Here is a 23,869-nt window from a genome sequence, read left to right on the forward strand (position 1 = left end):
GTTGGCGTTCGTTCGATAACTCCATTCCGCGCGCGCCCGCGCCGTTCGATCTGCTCCGCTCCGTGTTTTGCGCGCGCTCCCCCGCCTCTCTCTCTCTCTCGCGCTGAACTCCAGCCCCTCTCGCGCTCTCTCTATCAGCCTTTCATTCCGTCTCAATATGTCTCAAGATGGCGGCCAATGCGGGATCGATGTTTCAATATTGGAAACGCTTTGATTTGCAGCAGCTCCAGGTCAGCTCTCTTTCGCTTTGTATTCGCTGTGTGTGCCGGTAAGCCGGTCCCGGGGAGCGTCGCGCTGAGAGGCTGGCGCGTCGCTCTCGCGTCGGCTCTTTCGCCGGGTTCGGTGCCCATTGATTAAAGCGGCTCTCGCGCTGATCGGAAATTGATCCTCTTTGTTCAATTCCCATCGATCAACCATCACGGTCAAGGTGGATGCGGCCACTTTGGCAATGGGAGCCCGAAGGTTTCCCGATTCTTTCCTGCTCCTTTCCATCCCCGGGATGTTTTGGGAATAGTTTGTGCTGAAGAGATTTAGATAGTATGTTTGTTGAAATAATTTTGTGTTTAGAAGTGTGTCGCGCTACACGGGTGGCGCTGTGCTGGACCGAGACGTTATTGCTTAGTAACGAGAGAGGTGTTAGACTGCCTTCCTTTTTAGATTTCACCTCGTTTATTGTTTACTAGCACTTTTTGTGTGACTCTAGAAGTTTATAAAGTTAGCAAACTCAAAGTTCAGCTTCAGTAGTTAAGTTTAAATCGAAGACGGAATTGGCTGCGAAACCTGCGCCAGACAGGAACAATTAAACACAAAACAATAAACAAACACGAACGGATGAAGGATTTTGTGAAATATAGATGTGGGACACTAGAAAAGAAGGTTTGTTTCGTTATTCAGTTACAAAGTCCGACTAAATGGTTATTCAAAACAAATTAATGCAATGTCTTTTTTTTCCTTCACATATAACTTGTGTTCTGTCGTTCTACAGAAATTGGATCAAACGAGCGTTTTAACGTTGTTGCAACGTAACGATTCTGTTTGTTCTGCATTTGTTTTGGTATAATATTGTTATTGTGTTTTTTTTAAAATCGATTAGGTGTCAAAGTTAGAACTCTTTCGTCTTTCGTTATTTGTAATGTTCGTGCTGTAGGAGTATGAAGTGCATTTGTCGCGTTTGGTTAGGCATAAACAATAGACCCATGATTATATCAATTATTGATTAAGAGTTTATGTATTTATGAACTGAGGTCGCAAAGCTTAGCTTGAAGAAATCGCTGACCTATTTTCCGATCGAACTTTATATTTCCTCTTACCAGTAACCATTTATACATCTTCATAAGCATCAAGAGTCATTTAAAAATCGATAACGTATCATGTAAAAATCGATATAACTCTATAGTAACAAGTAAACGATCTTTTTGGATGGACTAGATTTTCTGCGTTATAAGTTTATAAGAATTTGCTCATTTTTAACAAATTCATGTGTTTTTTTGTTTTGTTTTTTGTAAAATATACTAATATAAAACTAATTTCAAGCAGAATGGAGAATACTTTATGTGCGTGTTGCACTATGTTCTGGGATGCTATTCAGTTTTTGTGTAACATTAATCTGTAATTGTCAAACATTGCCAGACTCGTTACATGTCAGATGTTTTGCTGTATGCTTATGTTGTGTTCTAGGAAAATCATTTATTTAATTAGGTTCCAGACGTATATTTTTGAACATAAAGGGACCACACACACAGCTAGGCATATTCTGATGTGGTGACTCTAAATTTTCAGTGCTCTCCCTCCCTCCCCTCTTCCTCCCCTCCCTCCCTCCTTCATGGTCTCTCTCTCTCCCTCTCTCTCTCTCTTTCTATCTGTCTCCCAGGCTGATAAGTACTGGCATCAGCGAGTTCAGGCATTGATGATGTCATGGACGCTATCTTGTTTTGTTTCTGGCTACTTTTGTGTTTTTATTCAGACCTGCTCTAAATTTAATTTTTCATTAGGTTTTAAATTACTTTATTTATCTATTTCCTGTTTTTTTCCTGATTAACTCGACTGATTTAAGCTTAATTAATGCCTCTATGTGAATCAGATGTCTCGGATTACCCTGCAAAAACCACACCAGACAGAAAGTCGTCTGAATTATAATTTCCCCAAATGTATGACTCCAAGCAGACCTTTTTGTCTCATATATCCAATACTTTTTGTTTGCCGGTGTCACCTGCTGCCTCCTGTCACCACGTGGCTCTGAGGACTGTGGATGCAGGTCAGGTGTAAGTGTACCTCCCTTAGTGTGTGGTCCCGAGTTTTTGTGCGTCAACGCAGAGAGATTAGCGATTGACGCAAGCAGTACTGTCACCATCAAGATGTGAGCAGACTCTCTTGTCTGGACCTGCGTTGGGGCCCTGTGATGACTTTAAAATCTGTTTGATATCTTTAATGAGGGGCACATGGGCCGGCTGCGGTACACTGTGTACCTAAACACCATACGAGTGTAATCTGTTGCATTTTTGGTTCCTTTGTGGTTACTGTATGATTGGCACGGGTGTCTTAGAGATCTTCTATAATATTCCTGTGAAGAGTTTCAGCAGGTTTGGATGTTAGACATTAGTTGTGCTATCATCCGCTTTTCTTATGGTAACTCTTTTATTTAGGGTCCAATTCTCACTGTTAATTAGTTGCTAATTAGCATGAATATTACTAGGATATTGACTTTAGTACTTATAAAGCACATATTAATGCTTTATTCTGCATGACCATATTCTACATCCCTTAATCCTACCCAATACCTAAACTTAACAACTACCTTACTAACTATTAATAAGCTGTAATTAGGAGTTTGAGGCAAAAATTTTAGTTAAAAATGGTCCTATTATGCCTTTTTACGAAGTCTTGATTTTGTTTTTGGGGTGTACTAGAATATGTTTTCATGCTTGATTGTTCAAAAAACAAATTATTTTTTACATTTTATATTATTACAGCATCTCTCTCTTCCCAGTCTGGCTCAAACACTCAATTTCGATGAAGCCCCTCCTTCCGAAATCCGAAATGTGCTGTGATTGGTTAGTTGGCCCAGTGTGTTGTGATTGGTACCACTTAGCACGTGTTTGGGAAATGCCCCGCCCCTCCATAACTGTGAGGTCTTCTCAATCTCTAGTGTAAATATTGATGATGGCGTCAATTTCAAACCAATTCAAGCCCGATTCAGACCCTGACAATGTTAACAAACAAGATGATTGTGCAGAATGGATTTCATGCACAGACTTTGTTAGCACGGATTTCACAGGACGTTTCAGAGTGGTATGTTTTTTGTAAAAAAATTATTTAATATATTATAGATACGATGTTATCCACCATTCAAACGTGATTTTTGTCGGAAAACTATGGTAATCGTAATTGATCACAAAACCAAAGTTAATTTTCCTAAGGAGTGGTGAACCGTCTTACAAAAGCGAGAGCTTACAAAAGCTACAGAAAACAAGCTGTTCTCCATAAAATGTGCAGTGCACAGATAAACATTTGGGTTTATAATGTTCAGGAACAGTGTTTAAAATAAGTTTTAACCACTCTTAAATTTGTCAGCCTTAGGAAGGTCAAACAAATGAGTTAAATGTTTTGGAAAAATAGTCTCTTTGACATAGCAACAACACTGTCTTCTCTAATGCAGCTCAACCAGGCCTTGTCCCATTTTTTGCGTATTCCGTGGGCGGGGATTATTTAAATGAGTACCATTGTGACTTCATAAGATTCGGAAAAATCGCGTTGTCCAAACAAGCTGTTCGTTGTAGTTCTTGAAAAAGGGATTCTGTTCAATCAAACTTTGAGCTTTGTAACCTTGCAGATTTTTTTTTATGATCAAACAGCAACCTTACACACTAACTAGCCTAAAGTTGAAAAAGTGAAAAACCATTATAGGACCCCTTTAGTAGTTAGTTAATAGTGAGAATTGGACCCTAAATTAAAGTGTGACTGAATATTTTTGAGGAGATTAATCACCTGCAATTGGAGTATTTTTATATAATTTTTTTTTTAAAACCACAAACATCACTTATTGAATTGATGTATTTTGACTTGAGGTTTTGGTAATAACTGTCTGACTGACACCTGACTGTATTCGAAAGACACGGGAAAGTCCCTAAAAAGTAAGCAGGAATGTCGCCACGTGTCTGCGAAAATGCGGGTAAACTACTTTTAGGCATGGCTTTAATGCTGACATGAAAGATGAATAGAACAACAGCGTCTCTGTGGAGCCCACCCCACACATTGACACAGACTCAGATCCTGACCACTTCAAAACCAAGCCAACTATATGAGGCCCCAAAACAACACACATATTTGCATGTGGCCTCTCCAAATTTAGCCTTAAAGTAAAGCACTTCAATTGACTCTTGTATTTGTCTAATTTCACAATTTAGACGCATAATAAATTCTACAAGGCTCTTTGAGTATGCTGCATGCACTTAAGAAAAAAGTCACTTTATATTAGGCGTCTTAAACTACAATGTACTTGCATAATTTTTTTTTTATTCATGTTGAATTGCAAAAACACTTGCTGCTCTTGAGGTGAGACACGGGTAAGGTTGAGGACAGGTTTGGTGGTATGGTTAGGTTTAAGGGTTGGTATAACAACAGTGTAATAGAAGTAATGGTACCACTTTATTTACAGTCCTGTTTTGCATGAACATACAATGTAGTAATGACACTAACTGGGTATTATTACAGAAATTAATTACAGCTGTATATTTACTTGCAGGTGTTGGTTACACTTTATTTTAAGGTGTTCGTGTTACAGTGTAATAAAGCATTTAACTACTGAGTAATAATAAGTATCTACATGTACTTATTTTAGGGTTAGGGTTAGGTTTAGGGTTTGGTTTGTGGCTAGTTACATGTAATTATGCATCATTTACTGTTTTTAGTAAAGTAAGTAGGCTACATGTTAGGGACACTGTAAAATAAAGTATTGCCCAGGTATTTTTCTAATGTAAGTGCAATGTAAAAACATGTTTACACAATAAGTGCATTGTATCAGCAGATTAATTTAAATGTTGGTACATAGTAGTTAAAGACATTAAGGCCCTGTCCTAAATGGAACCCTAAGCTCTCGCAAACTTCCTCAGAGTCCATACTTTCGCGACGTAATGCCGCTTTGACTGTTGGGTAGAAGTCTGTTGTGGAGCTCACCAAAAGTGTGCATCAAGGGTGCATATCGGCTGGAAGGTGGGCCCTCGCGAGCAACATTCTGAAACCTAAAATGACAAATTGGACACTTCTTGTGGACTTAACGGACACGCGCAAACAGCGGCCATTGTAATTCCACAAGACCACAAGTGTTTGGGACAGGGCCTTAATATAATGTGGGAGCCAAACATACCACTTGGGCTAAATTGGACTGAATTGTACAAAAATGAAGAAAACAAAATTGTGTGGTTTGTTTACGTTAATAGCTTTTTCATATTCGTAAAGACATGAGGAATATTTCATGCACAGTATTAAGTTGTCTGTACTCTGTAGTGATTTCACATTACGATTTCCTTTGCTGCGCTGTGACAGGAGATTCAGTCTGTTGCCTTGCTTTGGTTATTAAAAAAACGTAGTTTGTCACTGAAAAGAATAGGTGAGTGATTTCAGATCCGGTTCTTGAGCACCTTTGTTCTAGTACCAGATCAGCCCAGACGCTGATAATCCTACTGTATTTGAATTACCTAGTCTATTAGGTGCTGCAATCTAAAATAAGAAAAGTTTGTTCTCTCTGTGGGGTTGTCTACCATCTCATATGATCATTGCAGGCTAGCTATGGTGGCCCCAGTATAGCTCCTTTAAAGGGAACTCAGTTCTTGTGTGATAAACTTGATGATGATGATGTATTTTTATTCGGTCTAAAGAGGGAATCGAATTGTTCCTAAGGCATTTCACCTGCCCCCAATGTATAACTTGTGTATAAAATGAAACGGCGTGTGCTTAAATATATTTATAGATGTATACATGCTTAAATAGATATTTTTTTACTGGACTCTATGTAATATGAAGTGGCCAAATAGTTAATGAAAGTGTTTAAGGGAGTGCTTTTTATAGGCTGTTGTGTGCGTGTTGACCCCTCTTTCATTTGCTGATCGTTCTGCACTCGGTTGCTGGAGATAAAGATGGCAGGAAGAATTCAGTGGCCATGGGAATCAGGGGGGGAGGCCATGTGCCAGCACACTCTTTCTCTCTTTCTCTCTCCGTCACCCTCTCTCAGACGCTCATACACACGGTCATTACCTCACTGACTGCCCCCTTTCGCTGTGTCTGAGGGCTGGGGTTTCACAGGGGGCCCGCTCCCCTCCCGCCCCACACAGGGAAGCCAGAACTCTGACGCCACCAGCATAATTAGCCGTCCATTTCAAATAGAACCCAAGTTGGAGGAGGGGATGAGAGCGCTCGCCCCTCCCACCCCTTCTCTCTTCCTCTCTTTTTCTCTCTTTCTCGCTTCCTTTCGATCGTACTTTATGGCGTGTTTGGTCTACATGCCTGCACTCTGGAAATTCTTTTAGTTTGAAGGAATTTAACGCTTCTGATTTGTTTTACAGCAACTGAATTGAGAAAAAGAGTAAATTGGCTTTATGCCACAGCTTCACTACTTCCTGAACTTCAGCCAGCCCTTTGTTTCCTGTCTTTCATTATTGGACAAACTGATTAATCCAGGTGTGCCTGGCCTCAGTAACAATAATCAGGCACACCTGGATTAATCAGTTTGTCCAATAATGACAGACAGGAAACAAAGGGCTGGCTGAAGTTCAGGAAGTAGTGAAGCTGTGCATAAAGCCTATTGCAGAAGACAACTAAAGTTTAATTGCACTATAATGGTCTGTTTCTGTATTAAACTTTGTTTTAAGTCAGCATAAAAAACCTTTTTACTTTTCATCAAAATGTTTTAAATTAGCTTTCTTCTGAAACAATTTTCCTTTGGTGCTGCTGACATTACAGCCCTGGCTATTTGATCATGTTAACTATTAGCCAAATGGCTAGGCATTGTTTTAGCAAACTCACATTCGATCTGGCTTTATTCTAATAGCCTAAATAAGGCCAATTTTTTATGATCTTATCAATTCCTCATGGATAAAAAGTTCTGACCTCCAGTTTTTATTGTTGGATATTCAGTTTAATTTGGAAATGTGTCGGAAGTAAAATTAAGGAAGTAAAATAGGTTGAAATTGCAGTTTGTGTTGACTTTAAAGCTTTACAATCCCAAGTTGTAACATGAAAACTACAAATTCAAATGGTTGCATTTGTTAGAAAACTACAGTTCCTTTTAGGGCTTTAACATTTGTTTCCTGGTGGCCGTTCAAAAACTACTTAAAGCCCTGAATGGGGAAAAATGAACTGTTGAGTAATATTTATGTAAAATAGTGTTAAAACAATGCATCAGGTTATTACTGTGATAGACTGTGGAAAAAGGTTAGAACAGCGTTTTATTTGCTTCTGTTCAGAAACATCTGGAAAGAGTTTGAGGGAAGTAGTTCTGAATTAAGAGCCATGGGAAAGAGATCTGCTCCGATTGCCCTCTTTCCTGAGCGAAGGAGAGAGAGATAAAGTGAGATACTTAAAGGGAAGTTTAGTCCAAATGGTCTTTTTGTATATTGTCGCTCAAAACAGATTTTATACTTCTTTAAAAATCATTATGACTATCTCTTTGTTCCATGTTATCTGTTCCATGTCATATAGATTGGTTTTAAACATAAATTATGACTGTTGTTCTCATTGTTTTCCAGTGCTTTTATGCAGGTTGTTGGTTTAGAGTCTGTCGTAAGCAGCCATTTTAAACCTAGCTGGACCATTTGTTGTGATTGCCCCATCTTTGAACGTTTCACGCTGCAACCCGATCTATTGTTTTCATACAAGATTTACCAACTCTGTGATGAGAAGAGCATGTTTTTATTTCCAGTCTTCGCTGCCATTTCGAGGCTCTGCCGCGCCACACTAATTTGCTGCAGATATGTTTAAAAAATCACAACCGCTGAGATCAAAGGCCTTGACAAAGCCTGTGACTTTACTGTGCATAAAACTAATGAGGTGAGTCTTCCTGTGTCTGGATGCTTTTTCATCTCGTTGTTGTCTTCTGTAGTCGCCGGAGGTCAATATGCAGCTTACAGCAACCCTTGAGTTAGGCTACTATAATTTTTTGAACGAGTGGTGAACGATTCAAACTTTGCTAGCCACGAAGGTTTGATAGTTATCGCCCACTCTGGATTCTTAACATAAAATCAAAATTATTGAAAAGTACAGTAATTGGCTCTGAGTCTGAAATGACTTTTCACAAACTTTGGAAAATACCACTCTAGATCATTTGAATATTTGTTCCCCTCAGAAATGTCTCATTACAGAAGTTAAAAGGTTTTTGAACACTTCAATCTTTAATATTGAATTTAATCAACAAAATATTGGTGAAACTAGCTAGCGTTAAACCTGACTGCTAGTTATTGGTGACTTCGCCTCCTCAAAATCAACATGAAACCAAAATTGACTGCATTTACTTTATAAATACAAGTTCCAGGTCTTTTTGTGGGTGATGAATGCAAGTTATTCCAAAGATACAAATGTTTGTCTTCCATCTCTAAACTGACGCCACCAAACTGTCATTTTTCTCATCCTAAATCATTGAATATTTTATTATCCTAGAAATTGTGCCATATCAGATAGCTAAACTGTTTGCAAACACGGTTTCTTGTTGACCACAAACCACAAACTATTGATGAAACTATTAGCTAGCGCTCAGAACTGATGCCACCTGTCACTTTTCCTGCCCTGGCCTACACTGCAATTTTGTTATCCTCAGAATATGTTGCATTTCATAACTAAAATTGTTTGCAAACACCGTTACATATTCATCTCAACTGCGAGTTATTGGTAAAATATAGCCTAGCTAACAGTGAAGCCAAACCACTATTTATCCAACACAAAATGACTCGTCATGATCTTGTATTTGATCCAAGCAGCAGGCAGACATCGTCCCTCGCTCGATAATTTACTGGGCGAGATTTTGTTTGAAAAATAGAGATTGTATTTGCTCTTTAAATATCAGAGTATCGATCGCACACGGCGGCAGAGGCCGAAGACTCGCAGTCGGAACTGTTAATGTGTGGGAGACTCGAGAGACTGGAATCTCACTCACATGCCATGTTTGATAAAAGCCCAGCTCTTAGGGGGCTATGAACAGTCCATTTCAGCTGAGCCGAGGAGGAGGCGCGCACCTCTCTTTCTCCCTTTATCTCTCTCGCTCTCCTTCCCTCTCTCGTTTTCTTACCGCTCACTGCGAGAGATGATTGAAAAGCTGGAGTTTCCATCAGCGCCCGTCAGCTGTAAATGTACTCAGACTGCTGAAACAGCCCTGCGTTGTTGCTGACCGTGGCATGGGCCAGAGGATGTAGCGCCATATTGCATCGTGTGTAGTGTGCCAGCATAATCAGGTGTGAATAAGTAGGTCAGCTGTGGTCTGTGTTTCGCGTTGCCAGTTGGTATTTCTGACAGCAGCCCAGAGTTTTTGTGCAGTCGGAGGTTTGCGGATTGTTGACGTTGATGACTGTGTGCGGGAAGAGTTGGACTTTTGCAGCTTTTGTGTCCACATGAAGGATGAATCACATTTGTGTTGGGTTACATAAGATGCCAACCCTTTGGCAGGACGACCCAAGCTCTTTTTCGATTTGAACTCTTTTTAATTCTGTCGTTTCTCATTCGGACTCTCTCTGGTTGGCATGTAGCCTTGGTTTGATTGCCAACTGAGAAAGTGCTATGGCTGTATCTGGATACCTGTCGTAAGGTGACACACTCTTTTGTCCGCTGGTCTTAAGTTGCGCGGCGACTTCCTTTTGAGCGCTTTCTGTCGAGAGACATCTGGACTGTTGTTTAACTTTGCTGTCTCAAGCACAAACAGGTGTTTTTGTGACTAAGTGAATGGATTAACCAGCAGACCCAGAAACAGTTCCACTCCAGACTCCAATGCCAATTTTTTTTTAACCTTGTGCTGTGTGCGTAATCCTAGAGATATAAATAGCCTTCCTCAATAAGAACTGGAAGGAAGGGCACATGCACAGCAACCTTCATACGTTTTGTTCTGGTGCATTTACCTAATTTGTTTAATGTAAAGGTTTGTAATCATAATTTTAAAAAGTAGTTTGTATAAAGTTGAGGCCTTGTGGCCTATTGACTTTGGCGGTTTAGGCATGTACAAAAGTACATTTTAAAAAAACTAGTCAACTAATTGTTCTTAAAGGAGAGTTGAATATTCTTTCATCACATACTCACCCTTCCAAACCTGGCTTTTTCCCCTGTGGAATACAAAAGAAGATATTTAATGTAGAATGTTTAAATTGGAAGGGGGGGAGGGGTAGACAGTGAATGCTGTTTTAGGGGCCATCTGACCCAGATATTTTTTTAACCCGTTTTTTTAAGAAGCTAATAATTCATATAAGATGGCAAAATTGTAAGACATTGCATGTGTTGGGCAGTACAAAAACGTACGACCCAAATCTAAATGGAATTGTAAATCTAACAGTGATTGTAATATGAAAAATAAAACCTAAAGTTGTACCTTTTCGTACCATTCAAGTTATAATCTTACAATTTCGCTTTCTTGAACAAATTCTTGCATAGGTTGTCATAAGAGTGTGTTGAAGACGCGTTCAAGAACAGTTGACCCAAGCACAACGGAATGAAATTAAATTCAGGCATTTCGAGATGCATTTCTAAATTTCTTTTAAAATAAAACAATTTCTTTTTCAGGTTTTAGCTCAACCCAGTTTTATATAATCATCACATTTTGAGGTTGGTAAGATTTTTTTAATGTTTTTTTTTTTTACTCAGGAAGGCTACATTTTATTTGATTAAAAAAAAAAGTAAAACAGTACTATTGTGAAATATAATTAATTTAAATTTTCACTTATTTTAGTTTTCGGCAGCCATTACTCCAGTCTTCAGCGTCACATAATCCTTCAGAAATCATTCTAATATGCTTCTTTGGTACGGTACTTTAGAAACATTTCTTATTATCATCAATATTTATTTATAATAGAAAATCTTTTATAATATTAATTACTTTACTGTCACTTTTGATTAATTTAATGCGTCCTTGGTGAATAAAAGTATTCATTTCTTTATAAAAAGAAATCTTACTGACCCCAAACTTTTGAACAATACTGTAAATATATAAATATAAAAAAATAAAAATTTGTTTTCATAAGCACTATCATGTAAGCTCGCTTAGACTTTATAATCTTATGAGAATAGCGTGTGTCTGTAAAAACAGGAGTTTTCGTTGGACACCGTTAGAGGAGTTTTTATTCTTGAGGAGCCCCAGATGCTCAGTACATTATGTGATATGATGGTGGCTCCTAATTTAGCTGCAGTCTTATCCTGTATGGATGAGTAATTGTGTCCATAAAGAAGGTTAATCTTCATAACAGGGGAACATAAACCAGATCTCTCAGGATCCTCTTCTGTTTCAGCACAGAACAGGGGAAGAGAGTGTTACTGAGGCTCAGAGCAAGGAACTTTTTTGGGTCGGAAGAATTTAGTGCCGTTTCTGAGAAAATAAACATTACGCTTCAATTTGCTCCTCACAGTTATTGTCTGGTCTAAGAAAGAGCAGGCAAACTGAGGTGATGTTTTGGAGGCACTTATTTTAGACCAACTCTCCACAATTCCCTAGTAGGAAGGTCTGGACGGTTGGGGGGAAAGACAGCATTTTGTGAATGCCTCAAAGTTTCCGGAAAAGTTAATCTCAGAACTTTGAGTGCCGTCTTGCTCCATTACTATTCTTGGAGAGTCTCAGGTAGCCATGGCGAAGAGTTCGCACCCAGCTGTGGTTTAAGTGCTCTGTGAGAATGGGAAATAATCAGGAGACCCTTTAGCCTCCTTGTCCGCACTTTTTCCCTTCTGCCTTGCACTCGCACACATACACACTTTTGGGTTTTACTCCAGACGTCCCTTGCCAGCCTGGGCTCAGCACTTTAAAAACCCAAACAAAACAAAATCCTCTGCGGGGGCCCTCGGTGCCTAGGGAACCGGGCAGCTCCACCTCACACTCAGCAGCAGCAGGGCTCCCTGATCTGGCTTGGAGCTAGACTTTGGCTGAACTTTCACTTTTGCCTGAAACAGTTATTATTAGTGACCTGAAAACCTCCAGGAGGAGTGGAAATGGAAGCCAGATGCCGTTAGTGGCTGGAAAACGATATTAAGCTTTCAAATGGTGCCCATGGGGAGGGAGACTGACATGGATTTCCATGTTGGGGGGGTGAAGAAACTGTGACCCCGGCGCTGCTCTGGTGATTTGTTCTGCCGATGGCTCATGCTTGAATATCGCTACAGGGGGGGTGGTAGTGTTTGGGGAGGGGTCAGACCTCCATACTTGCTTGTTCGCGGGGGTATGAACACTATCGTTAGTGCTGATTACGATATCATATGCAAAACATTGGTGGTTCTTCAAATGTAGGTCATGATTTAGCTCAATTCTAAAATGATTTTTAATTAGATTACATATTTCAGTATTTTTATTTTTATTTTTTATATTTCACCCCCCAGGCTTTTAATGATATTCCATATGCATTAAGTCTGAAATGTCTCAAAAAGATGATAGGCTATGTTTTCAATCAGGTCTTAGTTTAAAAAGTAAGTAAAATATTAATGTAAAATATGATAAAAAAAGTTGGTCTAAAATAAGTTTTATCACCATTTTTGGAACGTAGGTTTAAATCAGGGATGCTATCAAAATATCCATCTTAACTTCCTCATTCTTGCAATTTATGACCTAAAGAGTGGTATTGGTATAGTTATTGTATTTTGTTAGTTTGGATCTTCTCATTTTCTTAAAACAGCAATAAAAAAAAAACAAAAAAAAAACTCTCAACCTTGAGTTTCCATTCATATTATTTGTAAACTCTCTCTGTTACATATGATGTGTTTACTATAAGCAAAGGTAAAACCTTACTCTGCTTTTTAGTCTGACAATGACATCTCTGGATTAGTCCAGTACACGCGCTGCCCCTTTAATTCCAGCACTTCCTCATCCCCTTGTTCTCTCTCTTTATACAAAATGTCTGTGCAGCCTCCAGCGAGGTTCTGTCTCCAGGAGGGTAATTATTTTTAGCAGGAAGTGTCTGAAAATGGACTGTACTTGATCAGATGTGTGTGTGTGTGTGTTGTACTTGCATGTGTGTGTGTTGGCCCCTGCCTGGCTGGCCTAGCTTGCAGTGGAGAGAGATTGGCGGGATGTTGGTGTTGTTATTAGTCTTAACAGCAGCCGGGCAGAGGATGTGCTCTCCTCGGTCCCATGGGATATCAGAGACAGATCCGAGGAGATCAGAAGGCCAAATATATCAGGTGAATTTCAGCAAGAGGGAATGAAAATAGCAGGCTAGCAGGGGAGCCTTTTTTGCTTATTTATGAGAACGTCACACCTGGCCTATATTGACACAATTGCATTTTACCATGTTATTGTGCTACTTGCAACATTTTTAGGTGGTTAAAAGAGATCTTTCTCAACCCTTTGTGGTTGTTCTTCTCGCCCCTTAAATCAAGATAATTATTTGGCAAATTGCTCTTTTATTTGTACGATTTCTCAAAGTTACCCAGTGACGTTATAGTTATCAGTTTGTGCAGGATTGTTTGAGGTGTTTGTCTTCAGTTCAACTGGACTATTTCTTTTGGCAGGCCAATATGTACATCTGACACTGATGGCTTCCCTGGCCATCATCCAGAGAATATTTCAAACAACATGCTTTTTAAAAGACCGCTGTGCGTCCTGGGAGTTACAGCATAATTAAACAGACTTGAACCTCTCCGCGCAGAAACAAATCACTATAAATATCGACATACTGAAAAGGGCTTTGTGACTGCGGTCTTCCATAGATTTTTGCATTTTGTTGTAGTTATTACATAAGATTTGTCATATCTGTATTTCTTGTGCTTTGTTTTACAGGTATGCATATCAATCCTTTTTCTTTATCATGTTGTTCATTTTGTACAACAAAGGCAACATGAAATCAATATTGACCCTGTTTACTTTAATACACATTCCTAGTTTTATTTGTGAACAAAATCATTGCACAATGTTAAATAAAATATTTATTATAAAACAAAAATGTAAACATTTCTTTTTGTACTCTTTTATTAAAACATATATATATATATTTATAGGCTGCTATATATAAAAGCACATTGTTTTGTCTTTTTCTTTGGAGTTTTTTTTAAATAAGAACTGGGCAGGCAAACTGGCATTGGAAAAAATAAAAAGGAGAACAAATTCTGATCTTAACAAGACAGAACATCCAGTGCTGATGGTATGATTTGAGACCTCAGCCCACCTAAAACATCTCAATCCCTCATTTAACGGTCTGCTTTATCTTTGCGAGCAATCAGGTGGCGAATATTCTCTTTTAATCCAGGACTTTCACTTACACTGAGGTATTATCTCAGTTAAACACACATCCACACACAGATACATGTTCCAAATGCATCCAAGACCTCCATTATGGAGAGATGCATATCTGTCACGCTGGAATGTGCGTATTATGGATTTACACGACCTGCATCCGAGGCCAGAGATAGAAGGGGGAAAAAAAATGGGAGTTGATGAGTAGAAGCATCGTGTTTTGCCTCACGTTTCTTCGGTCTTACCGTCTGCAACTATTGCTGGTGTCTGAGTCGTCAGTTTAAGTCTCTGGGAAATATTCTGCACTATTTATGCTGCTGGTATAGTTCCAAGTTTTAACTACTGCTCTCGTGCTAATTCCAAATTAGAGGATCGATCCAGAAATGTCTGATAGCAATCTGCCTTTTCCAGGAAGTTCAAACAAGTTCAGAATCACTGGAATGTTGTTGCTTATATTGAGGACGGCACAGTCACATGACCAAGGTTTTAAATCCGCTATATGCACAGAACGTTCTCATGAACTTCCGCAATAATATAAGCCAGCTAGAAAACTTCCAGGGAAACGTCACTTGTTGGTGTGGTATCTTCAATTTTCTGAGGTAGCTTTAACAGCATCAATATTGTAATAGGTTATAATCAGAATATAGGCTAGTCAGTTAAATAGTCAGGCCTAGCATTAATTTAGTTGTTCAAATGTAAAAAGAGATTAAACGGATGTTTAAATTTCAGCGTTTTAAACAACAGCTGAGCACTGTTGCATCCCTCAGTTCCTCAATTCAATTGCACCATCAGTTTTCACTTTTTCAGCCGATTACCAACATTGAAAGAAATGGATCATGGCCAACATCAAGTTGGTTCACTTATAAAATGCAAATGCCATATTCCCAGGATCTCTTGTTTTTCTTTATTGTTAATTCCTTTGTCCAACTTGACAGGCCGCTACATCAGACACAGAAAGTAAAGTTTAGCCTTCTTAACACTGATTAAGTGATTATATTTCAGTAAGGTCGTTCTATATCTTTCAACATACCTTCTGATGTTCATTCATGTTTATTTCCTGCACTAACTAGAAGTAAAGAGGAAGAGATGATCAGTTAACGTGTGCTAAACGACAGCTATTTGTCACGCCACATTAAAAAGCGCCAAAAAGGTCTTTATTGTTCGAAAGCGCAGACTTTGTTTCATATCAAAAGTAACAAAGCTTATTGCGATATATTGGATGGGAGGCAATCACACTACAAACTTTTTGTACTGAAATTGAAAACAGCATAGACCAAAATATATATTCTTGGATTTAAGATTCGATATCTGTTCATCAAAATGAGAATTAATTAAAATGTTGAACCAAGGCAGATCTTGAAGTATAGAATGACCTCTTGACAGCTGACAGTTCACCAGAAATCCCTGAGATGGCTTATCGAAAACCAGGAAGTAACCGTGCATACAGTATTTGAATGATAATCTGAAATAAGTGATGTGAATGATTAATATATATATATATACTTTTTCTCTGTTTTAGTTATTAGCCTTTGGTGTCTTTGTATGTCTGGCGATGTCATGTCCAGCCAGTGAGAGTCATCATGCACTGCTTTGCTGACTAATCCAACTGACGTTTTTGGCAAAGTCTGGCCTAAGAAAAAGTAGGGGGTAGTATTTGTGCATTCACGAGAGCGTGTATGCGTTTGCATCTGCCATTGTGTGTGTTTGCGCGTGTGTGGTCGTGCTTTGGCAGCGTGAGTTTGTTGTTCCCGGAGGCATGGTAGTGAAAGCGGACCCGTAGAAGGAGAAGAGCGCTCATGACGGTACTCGCTGGGAAAACCGCAGGCCAGACGAGCTGATTGGACTGCGCTGTGACACCATGTTTCCCATGTTCTGAACAGCTTTCACTGGAAGCTGGCCAACACAGAGGGGGACCCCTCTCTCCTGCTCTCCGCCTCTTTATTTCTCTCCTTTCTTGCCCTCTTGTGCTCCCTCTATCCCATTCAGACCGATGTTATTGAGACGAGAGGGTTGCTGAAACCCCAAACCAGCCTTTGAAATGGAAAACAAATTTAAGAAAACAAGCATGGATAGATTTCCTCACTGCTTTTCTCATCTACATCTCCTCCCCTACTTCATTTCATTTGTGCTGGATGGTTAAAGGGAGGTTTGATCCTCGAGAACTTGTCCTCATGTCTTTTCTAAACCTTTATCACTGGCTTTCTTCAGTGAAACACAAATGAAGATATTTTGAAGAATGTTGGGATCCAAAACTACATTGGACCCTATTGAAATGCATTGTTTGAGACATCATCTTTTCTGTTCCACGTTTTTTGGTTCCATAACTGCGTTATTTCAGCTATGATGCTCCTCCATATTGGGTGAGGTTGTTTTAGTGCTAGTCATAGTGGTAATAACTTTCAATAGGTCACAGAGATTATCAGCCATTCACAGATGCTCTCAGATTAATTTAGCGTCGATGGGTTTAATTGTTCTTGCAGCTCTGTCGCTAGGATATAGACATAGCTGGGCAGGTGCACTGCAGGTTCTTTTCTGCGTTTCAACAAAAACAGCAACGTTGAGGTGGTCATTCATCCTCACGAACATAATCGAAAAAGAGCTGGCAGGGAAGGCCCATTTAGAAACGGCTCTGATAGCGTTCTGTTCGCGATAAATACTTAAAGCATTCGGAGAGCTCAGTCTGCGGGCTGCAGCGCATTTCATGCATTATTGAGGTTATGAGGGCTGAGGTGTTCTTCTGTGTCTCGCAGACAAAGACCAAAAAAGACGAGAGGCTTTGTGTATCAACGCTTCTAGAGCATACAGTGAGTTCTAGTGTGCATTGATAAACATTTATCGATGAAGACGGTAATGTGGTTTTGGATTATGGGTGTTGTCACGAATCACAAGATTTTTAGTAGTCAATATCAATACCAGAATCAAAACCAATATCCATTTTTGTTTCACGGCAAAAAATTATGATATTGAGCATGCAATTTTAAATAAGTTTATTCCTAAAAATTTCACAGGTTTATTTGAATAAATTAGATTAATACAGTAGAATGTATTCTTCAGATATTTTGCAATTAAACCCAAGTAAACATTCAGTAATAAAAAAGTTGAAATAAAATCAAATCCCCTTTATTTATATAGCGCTTTTTACAATACAGATTGTTTCAAAGCAGCTTTACAGTGATAACAGGAAATTAATGCAACAAAGATTGTTTTGGCTGTACAGCAACTCTAGAAGAAAGTCATTGTCCAGTTTAAGCAAGTTCAGCTTATTTTATTTTTACCTTGATTAAAGGTTGATTAATTTCGATTGTAAAAATCATTAGTATTTATTAATTAGTAATTAATTCATTTATAATAATAAAAATAATGAACTAAAATGAACAATTGAGACAATTTTGCTGAAAGTATTTATTTATTTATTTATCAGCTTGCTATGCTACGGGGCCCTAATGGTGACATGGTGATTAAAAAAAAAGCTTTTATGTTCACTCCCAAAACTTTTGTGTTCCCCTCCGCATTTTAAATATACTTTTCCAAGCACAAAAGCATTGAAATGTGATATTTCATCCTAGCTCCTATTTTCCTCCAAAATATTATTTTTTCTCATCACCATGACCCTTTTGTGGTTCTGTACTACAAAAGTGCTCACTAACAGTTGGAAACATGACCTTGTGGAGTGCACAATGCACATGCTCCAACCTTTCGTACTGTTGTGCTTATGTGAGAGTGGCTCAAATTCGAATACTTTCCTGTGATCTCTCATTTGTTCTAATGCCCAAAAATAGTGCTCACCACCAATCTATCCTCGTCATATCCTCCCCCCCCCCCCACCCCCCCCCCCCCCCCCCAGCTGCTTTCGTGACTGTTTTCATGGTCTGTGTAGAACAGTTCCCCATGCAGTCTCTTATTATGTCGATATTGCATATTCCTTTGACTGTGTTTTGTATTTAGACATGGCACGTAAGCATATTCTGAGTTCAGGGCAGCTCAGCAGATGTGCAATGGAAGGAAATTCACAATCAAAATAATGTTCTGGATAATATGGCAGCGCGGAGTCGTGGGGATGGTGCTCGAGGGGGGGTTGGCGACTCACTGAACTAAAGTTAGCAGCTTTTTTTCGCTGAGTCAGTGTTTGAGTTTAGCTTTTCCACTCCGGGCTCGGGAACGTTTCTGCTGACGCATTCTTAATCCCTTCCTTTACTATACTTTTGTGAGCAGTTATGTGTCACTTCTTGCGGTTGCTAATGCTACATCGCCACTTTTATATGAACTAAACAAGCTTTTTGGGAAAAATTCCCCCTTAAATAAACACCTAGCTTTGACTTGGAGGTGTTAAAAGCATTTGAATGTTTACCTTTAAGTGAATCTAAAGGAGGAGTTCTTTGTTGCCTTGTCTAATGCTGTTAGAGACCTAGTGTTTGTGTTGATGTATGAAGGTCGGACTTGTGTAGTGTTTCAGATGAGGGTTGATTGACTGAGGCGCGCTGAAGGTCAGTCGTATTTCTGCACCTTCTCTAAGGTCACAGCCGGCGATGGCAGAGAGCCAGTACACACATATACACACAGACCAGTGCCAACACAATAGCAGCCAGATTACTGTTTACCTCACACACTGCCTTACATCTTTGCTGGCCTACTGTGTACATACTACTGCGAGTGCTATACTCCATTCTGAACGCAGAACTTGAGAATAGAGTGACTTGTGGGCTTAAGTTCAGTTTTTAATTGTTTTATTACAGGGAACATATTCTATCTCACATATTTCCAGTTAAAATGCTTGTGTATGATTTTTAACAAGTTACTGTAAGTGTACAAGGAATAGGTCAACATGAAAAATGGTTGATTTCTACTTTTTGTGGAACACAAAAGAAGATAATTGGCAGATTGTTTACAATAGTCTTTTTCTCTTATAGTGACCTGTAAACATCAAGCTCCAGATTATCATCCATCAAAGTATAATAAAAGTACCACTAGACACATACGAACTAGTTTCCTTTGATGTCATCATTAACATCATAATGTTGCAACACACCAGGTTTGACATAGTTATGCCAAACATAATTTGTTCTTGCATGTCTCATAACCAGTCATCATGACCCATTCACTCAAAAATTAGGAATGCACAGATATCAACATTTTTGTTGATGCTGATAAACCAATAATTAGCCTACTTGCGTGTCATGTCTGGTATTAATATTCTATACTATTTTATCTAAATACAAAAGCTAAAAAATAAAAATCATGTCATTTTAAAGGCCATTAAAAGTAAATTTAGGCATCACAATATTATAATGTACAGTATGAAAATATTTAATATAATATTTATTAATAAATTAATTACTAGGTAAATAAGCACAACTCGATTAATTAATCTCTAATATACTCTGAAAATCGATGTGATACTGCTATATAGTGCATCAGCTTTGACAGTGGAATTAGAATATGGCACGTGTCGACTCATATACAACTTTTATGATGCTTTTTTTATTTATTTTTGGTGCTTGACAGCCCCTGGTCTTTATCCACTTTTATTGTACATAAAACAGCAGCTTGAACATTCTTCAAATCCTTTTGAGTTCCACGGAACAAAGGAAATCATATGGGTCTGGAACAACAAGAGGGTGAGTAAAAGATGGACTGTTTCTTTAAGACACTGAGCCAATTAAGTACAGGCTCTGAATTGAATTGTGGTCCGGTTTTGGTTAGGGAATGTTATCGCTCTCATACAGTGTGCTGAACTTTATTTTATACTGTTTTAATGCAGCGGTGCGTGCCGTCTGGAATGACCGGCCCTCACTCGTGGAGCGCTGTAGCATGTCTCTGCCCACTTAACTTGCATAAAAATGTTTTCCTGTCTTTCCGGTGTGATGCGAGTGAAAGATACAAGAACGCCTAATCAGCAGCTGAGGTGCTGAAGGTCACATGCTAATACGCAGGGAGATTAACCCCAACTGAAAACATGAAGAGTAGATTTGATCAGTTGACATAAAAAACAGGTTGGGCTGTTTATATGTGAAACACAGTCCAGGAAAAAATATGGAGAGATTAAAGTAATGTTTTAACTGGCTAATATGTTTTTGATCCACCTGCTATGTCACCATCTTTTGTGTTTTAGCAGCTCGATGTGTATACATGCTGACTGTTCAACAATTCAATCATTGTTGTATTCACCCCCCACACTTTTTTGTCAAAAAGAAAAAAAAGCTATTGGAATTTCCTGAAATGTCATCCCCATTAAAGTGTCCATGATGCATCCTTTGAGGAGGTCTTAGACTTTTATTTCACTGAAAGTGAGTGACAGTTCCTTTAAAACAAAGTTTCTTAGTTTTGTTCAATTCAAAGTTGCTTACTTGCAGTGTAAACAGCTTTGTTGATTCAAAGTCACATGCTTACAGTCAGTGTATAAGAAGTTGCACATTTGAAGTCTAAACTTACGCATACGCATTTTGATTCAAAGTTGTGCACTTGCAGTGTAAATGTTTTATATTTTAAATTACGGAGTTGCAGTCAAGACCAGCCCAGGCTCTGTTGGTGCCCTAGGCAAGATTTTGGATAGCGCCCCCCACAAGCCAACTAATACCAATGGTAACTGCACTGTCATTCATAATTAACGTGTTATGATCATGTATTAATATCACGTCATGATGCAGTGTTTAAAATAGTTAATCCAAGTCCAACATAACCTGTTGTCAACTATTACAAGATGTCTGCGCCATACTGGGACATTGACGGCTTCACTTTTCTGCAATTGAAGAGAGTGAGGGTGCGTCGTCCATCTTTTTTTACAGTCTATGTTATAAACACGCTCAAAGAGGGCTCCCTTTATAATCACTAAAAAGTGTGCTGAACTCAGTCAGCACTGAACAAAAACTGTATTTTGACTAACTTAAACCTCTGATTGGCCATTGCGTTCAAGAACATGTCTGTGATTGGCTTCATTGTTCAACGTTGTAAATAGAAACCCTTTGGTTGCCTCTCAATACTCAAATTGATGATTCCTCCAGCCCGTGACCCGGAAACCGATCAAACTTAGCCATCTTTCTTGAAGGACATCTCAACTCTCTAATTGCACCGCAAGGAGGCGAGGAATGAGGAGCAAGGAAGCTTCCTGAGGAGTCATGAGTGAGGATACACGGGTGTATCCTTCCCTCGAATCCTAAGGGGGTGGAGCTAAGATGCAAAGAAAGGAAGCAAGGATGAAATAAGAAATGAAAAGAACCCCTGGACACTCTCCAGAGTACAGACACTAGGGTTTGTCAAATCTGTTTCTCCAAAATGATATTATTAGAGTATCAACTTAGGGTGCTCTTGCTTAGGGTGCAACTTAGGGTGCTCTTGCCTCTCATGTGGCGCCCCCTTTCATTTTATGCCATAGACAACCGCCACGTCACCTATGCCACGGTCAGGCCCTGGTTGCAGTGTTGAAACCTTCATTGATTCAAAGTCGTGCATTAGCAGGAAATACCGCTTTTTTGAGTCATGCACACAGTGTGGACAGCTTTGATGATTCACTCACACACTTGTAGTTTAGACAGTCACACACATTTGCAGTGTACACAGTTCATTTTCTAAGTCAAATGCTGGCAGTGTAGTTTTTGATTCTGAGTTGTGCAGCTGCTGTGTAGACAGCTTCTTTGATTCAGAGTTGCACATGTGCACTTGCAGTGTTGATAGCTTTTTTTGATTCACTTAGGCACTTGCACTTTCGACTGCTTCATTGTCAAAGTTGCACACTTTTGCACATGTGCATTACAGTTAAGTTCAAAGTCAAATTCTTGCAGTGTACACAGCTTTTGATTTGGAGCTGTGCATTTGCAGTGTAGACAGCTTCACTGACACTTGCAGTTTAGACAGCTTGTTGATTATAATTGAAGTGTTCTAGTTTTGCAATGTTGTCTGCTTGTAGACTTGTTCTTATTGTTTACACTAGTGAATGAGAACAACGAATCGGAACAATGCAGCTTGGCCTCTCTGAGTCAGTTGGTCTATACTGTAATATCTAGTTCAGGTCACCGTCTGCGCCCCCAGCCCTCAACAATTAACCGCTTGTTGTCTTGTGAAGAACAAACACCCCCTTCTTTCTTCTCTCTGCCCCGTTATGCTAATTTCCAGTTATGAATCCGAGCATCTAATTAATTCAGTTTACAGCAGAAATTTCAGGATAAACAAACCTTGTATTAAAATGCAAATATGCAGAAGAGTTTGTGTACTGTAGTTAGATGCCAGACTCTGTCATGAAATTCTTACAAAATAATGCAGCACTTGTGCTCTTTTTTTTTTTTGCACAGCACCTCGGCCGCTGAATGAAGGCTTAGGACTAGCCATGTGTGTTTACGCTGAAGGCAAATATGTTTCCTATGGTGCTTTGCTCGCTGTGCATCACTTCATATTCTTTTCCCAGAGACCTTACACACACTGGCGCACAATGTTAAAAAAATATATACACAAAATGAAAAGGAAAAGATTGAAAAACTTGTCATTCATTATAACGTTCATTAAGTTTCATAGACATGCAGTATGGTAGTAAACAATCCTCATAACAAACAGTCTGACGTATACTTTTGTGGAGTCAGTAATTGTTTTTTTTCTTTACTCAAGGCAGTAACATTAACTCGGCTGCTATCCAGAAAGACAAGATGATCTCTGCCTCTTTTGTCATCTAGTCTCAGGCCGGTCAAACTGTTTGAGAAACAGTTCACGTCCCTCCCAACCAGAGATCCACTCCCCAGACGTCGCCTCCACTCCCAACCGGAGATATAATTGCCTTAATTAGTTCAACTCTAAAACCCGCATAACACTTAAGGAATGCTGTTATCAGTGGTGGAGGAGGCAGAGATGTATGCATTTGCTTGGGGAACCCTAAAAGTTTCTGGAGGTAAAGGCGTGCTTCACTTTTTCTCGATAACACATCAATGATTTTTTTGCAAAGTCCCTTACTGTATGACTGTGACAAGCAGTACCAACACGCGCTCTCAGACCCCCTCAGATTGCAATTCTTCCAGTGCTGACTGAAAGCCTCTGAAGTAAATTGCTGATCTTGTTGCATAATAAATCAAAGGCAGAACTATGGTGGTTTAAAGAAAGAAAGAATGAAAGAACTAAGAAAGAAAGAGAGCATAAGCTCTGGGCTTGTTCTTGTTCCTCAGCTTTAATGAACTGCGCTGTAAGCCCTTGAGAGCTCTGTTGATAGCAAACATGGCGTGTAAGATGGTGAACCGGTCCTGGATTCATTACAGCCGTAGGAGCGGCTGATATCGCGAGCCCTGTGGACCGACCGGACCGCTCTGACAAGAGATAACGCTGATCTGTGAGAACGGCTTCGAAAGAGTTTGCTAAAAAGATACTATCCTAATGAGAATATTGTGTCAGTCGTAATCCCAATACTGTGACTCTGAGAAGCCTTCAAAGAATGTCAGTTTAAAGATGTGTAGAGATGTTAACAAGTTCACGATCACTCGAGTTGTTAAGATGCTGTTAGACAAA

The 23,869-nt window shown here is 39.2% G+C and overlaps 1 protein-coding gene across 12 annotated transcripts in view; it reads left to right on the forward strand.

The window, feature by feature from the left end:
- Positions 1 to 36: 36 nt before the first annotated feature.
- cux1a (cut-like homeobox 1a) overlaps positions 37 to 23,869 on the forward strand; it is a 123,927-nt gene continuing 100,094 nt past the window's right edge. For 3 of the 12 annotated variants that reach the window (XM_056271555.1, XM_056271559.1, XM_056271561.1), the window contains exon 1: positions 43 to 230. In XM_056271555.1, the coding sequence (XP_056127530.1) occupies positions 168 to 230 (63 nt within the window). In that variant the 5' untranslated portion in view covers positions 43 to 167. Of the gene's footprint in view, positions 231 to 671; positions 877 to 23,869 lie in introns of those variants that run through there. The other 9 variants (XM_056271554.1, XM_056271558.1, XM_056271557.1 and 6 more) reach the window with 7 other exon arrangements.

Source organism: Rhinichthys klamathensis, unplaced genomic scaffold, assembly GCF_029890125.1.
Source record: "Rhinichthys klamathensis goyatoka isolate OS25496 unplaced genomic scaffold, OSU_Roscu_1.1 h1tg000321l_1, whole genome shotgun sequence".
NCBI lineage: Eukaryota > Metazoa > Chordata > Actinopteri > Cypriniformes > Leuciscidae > Rhinichthys > Rhinichthys klamathensis.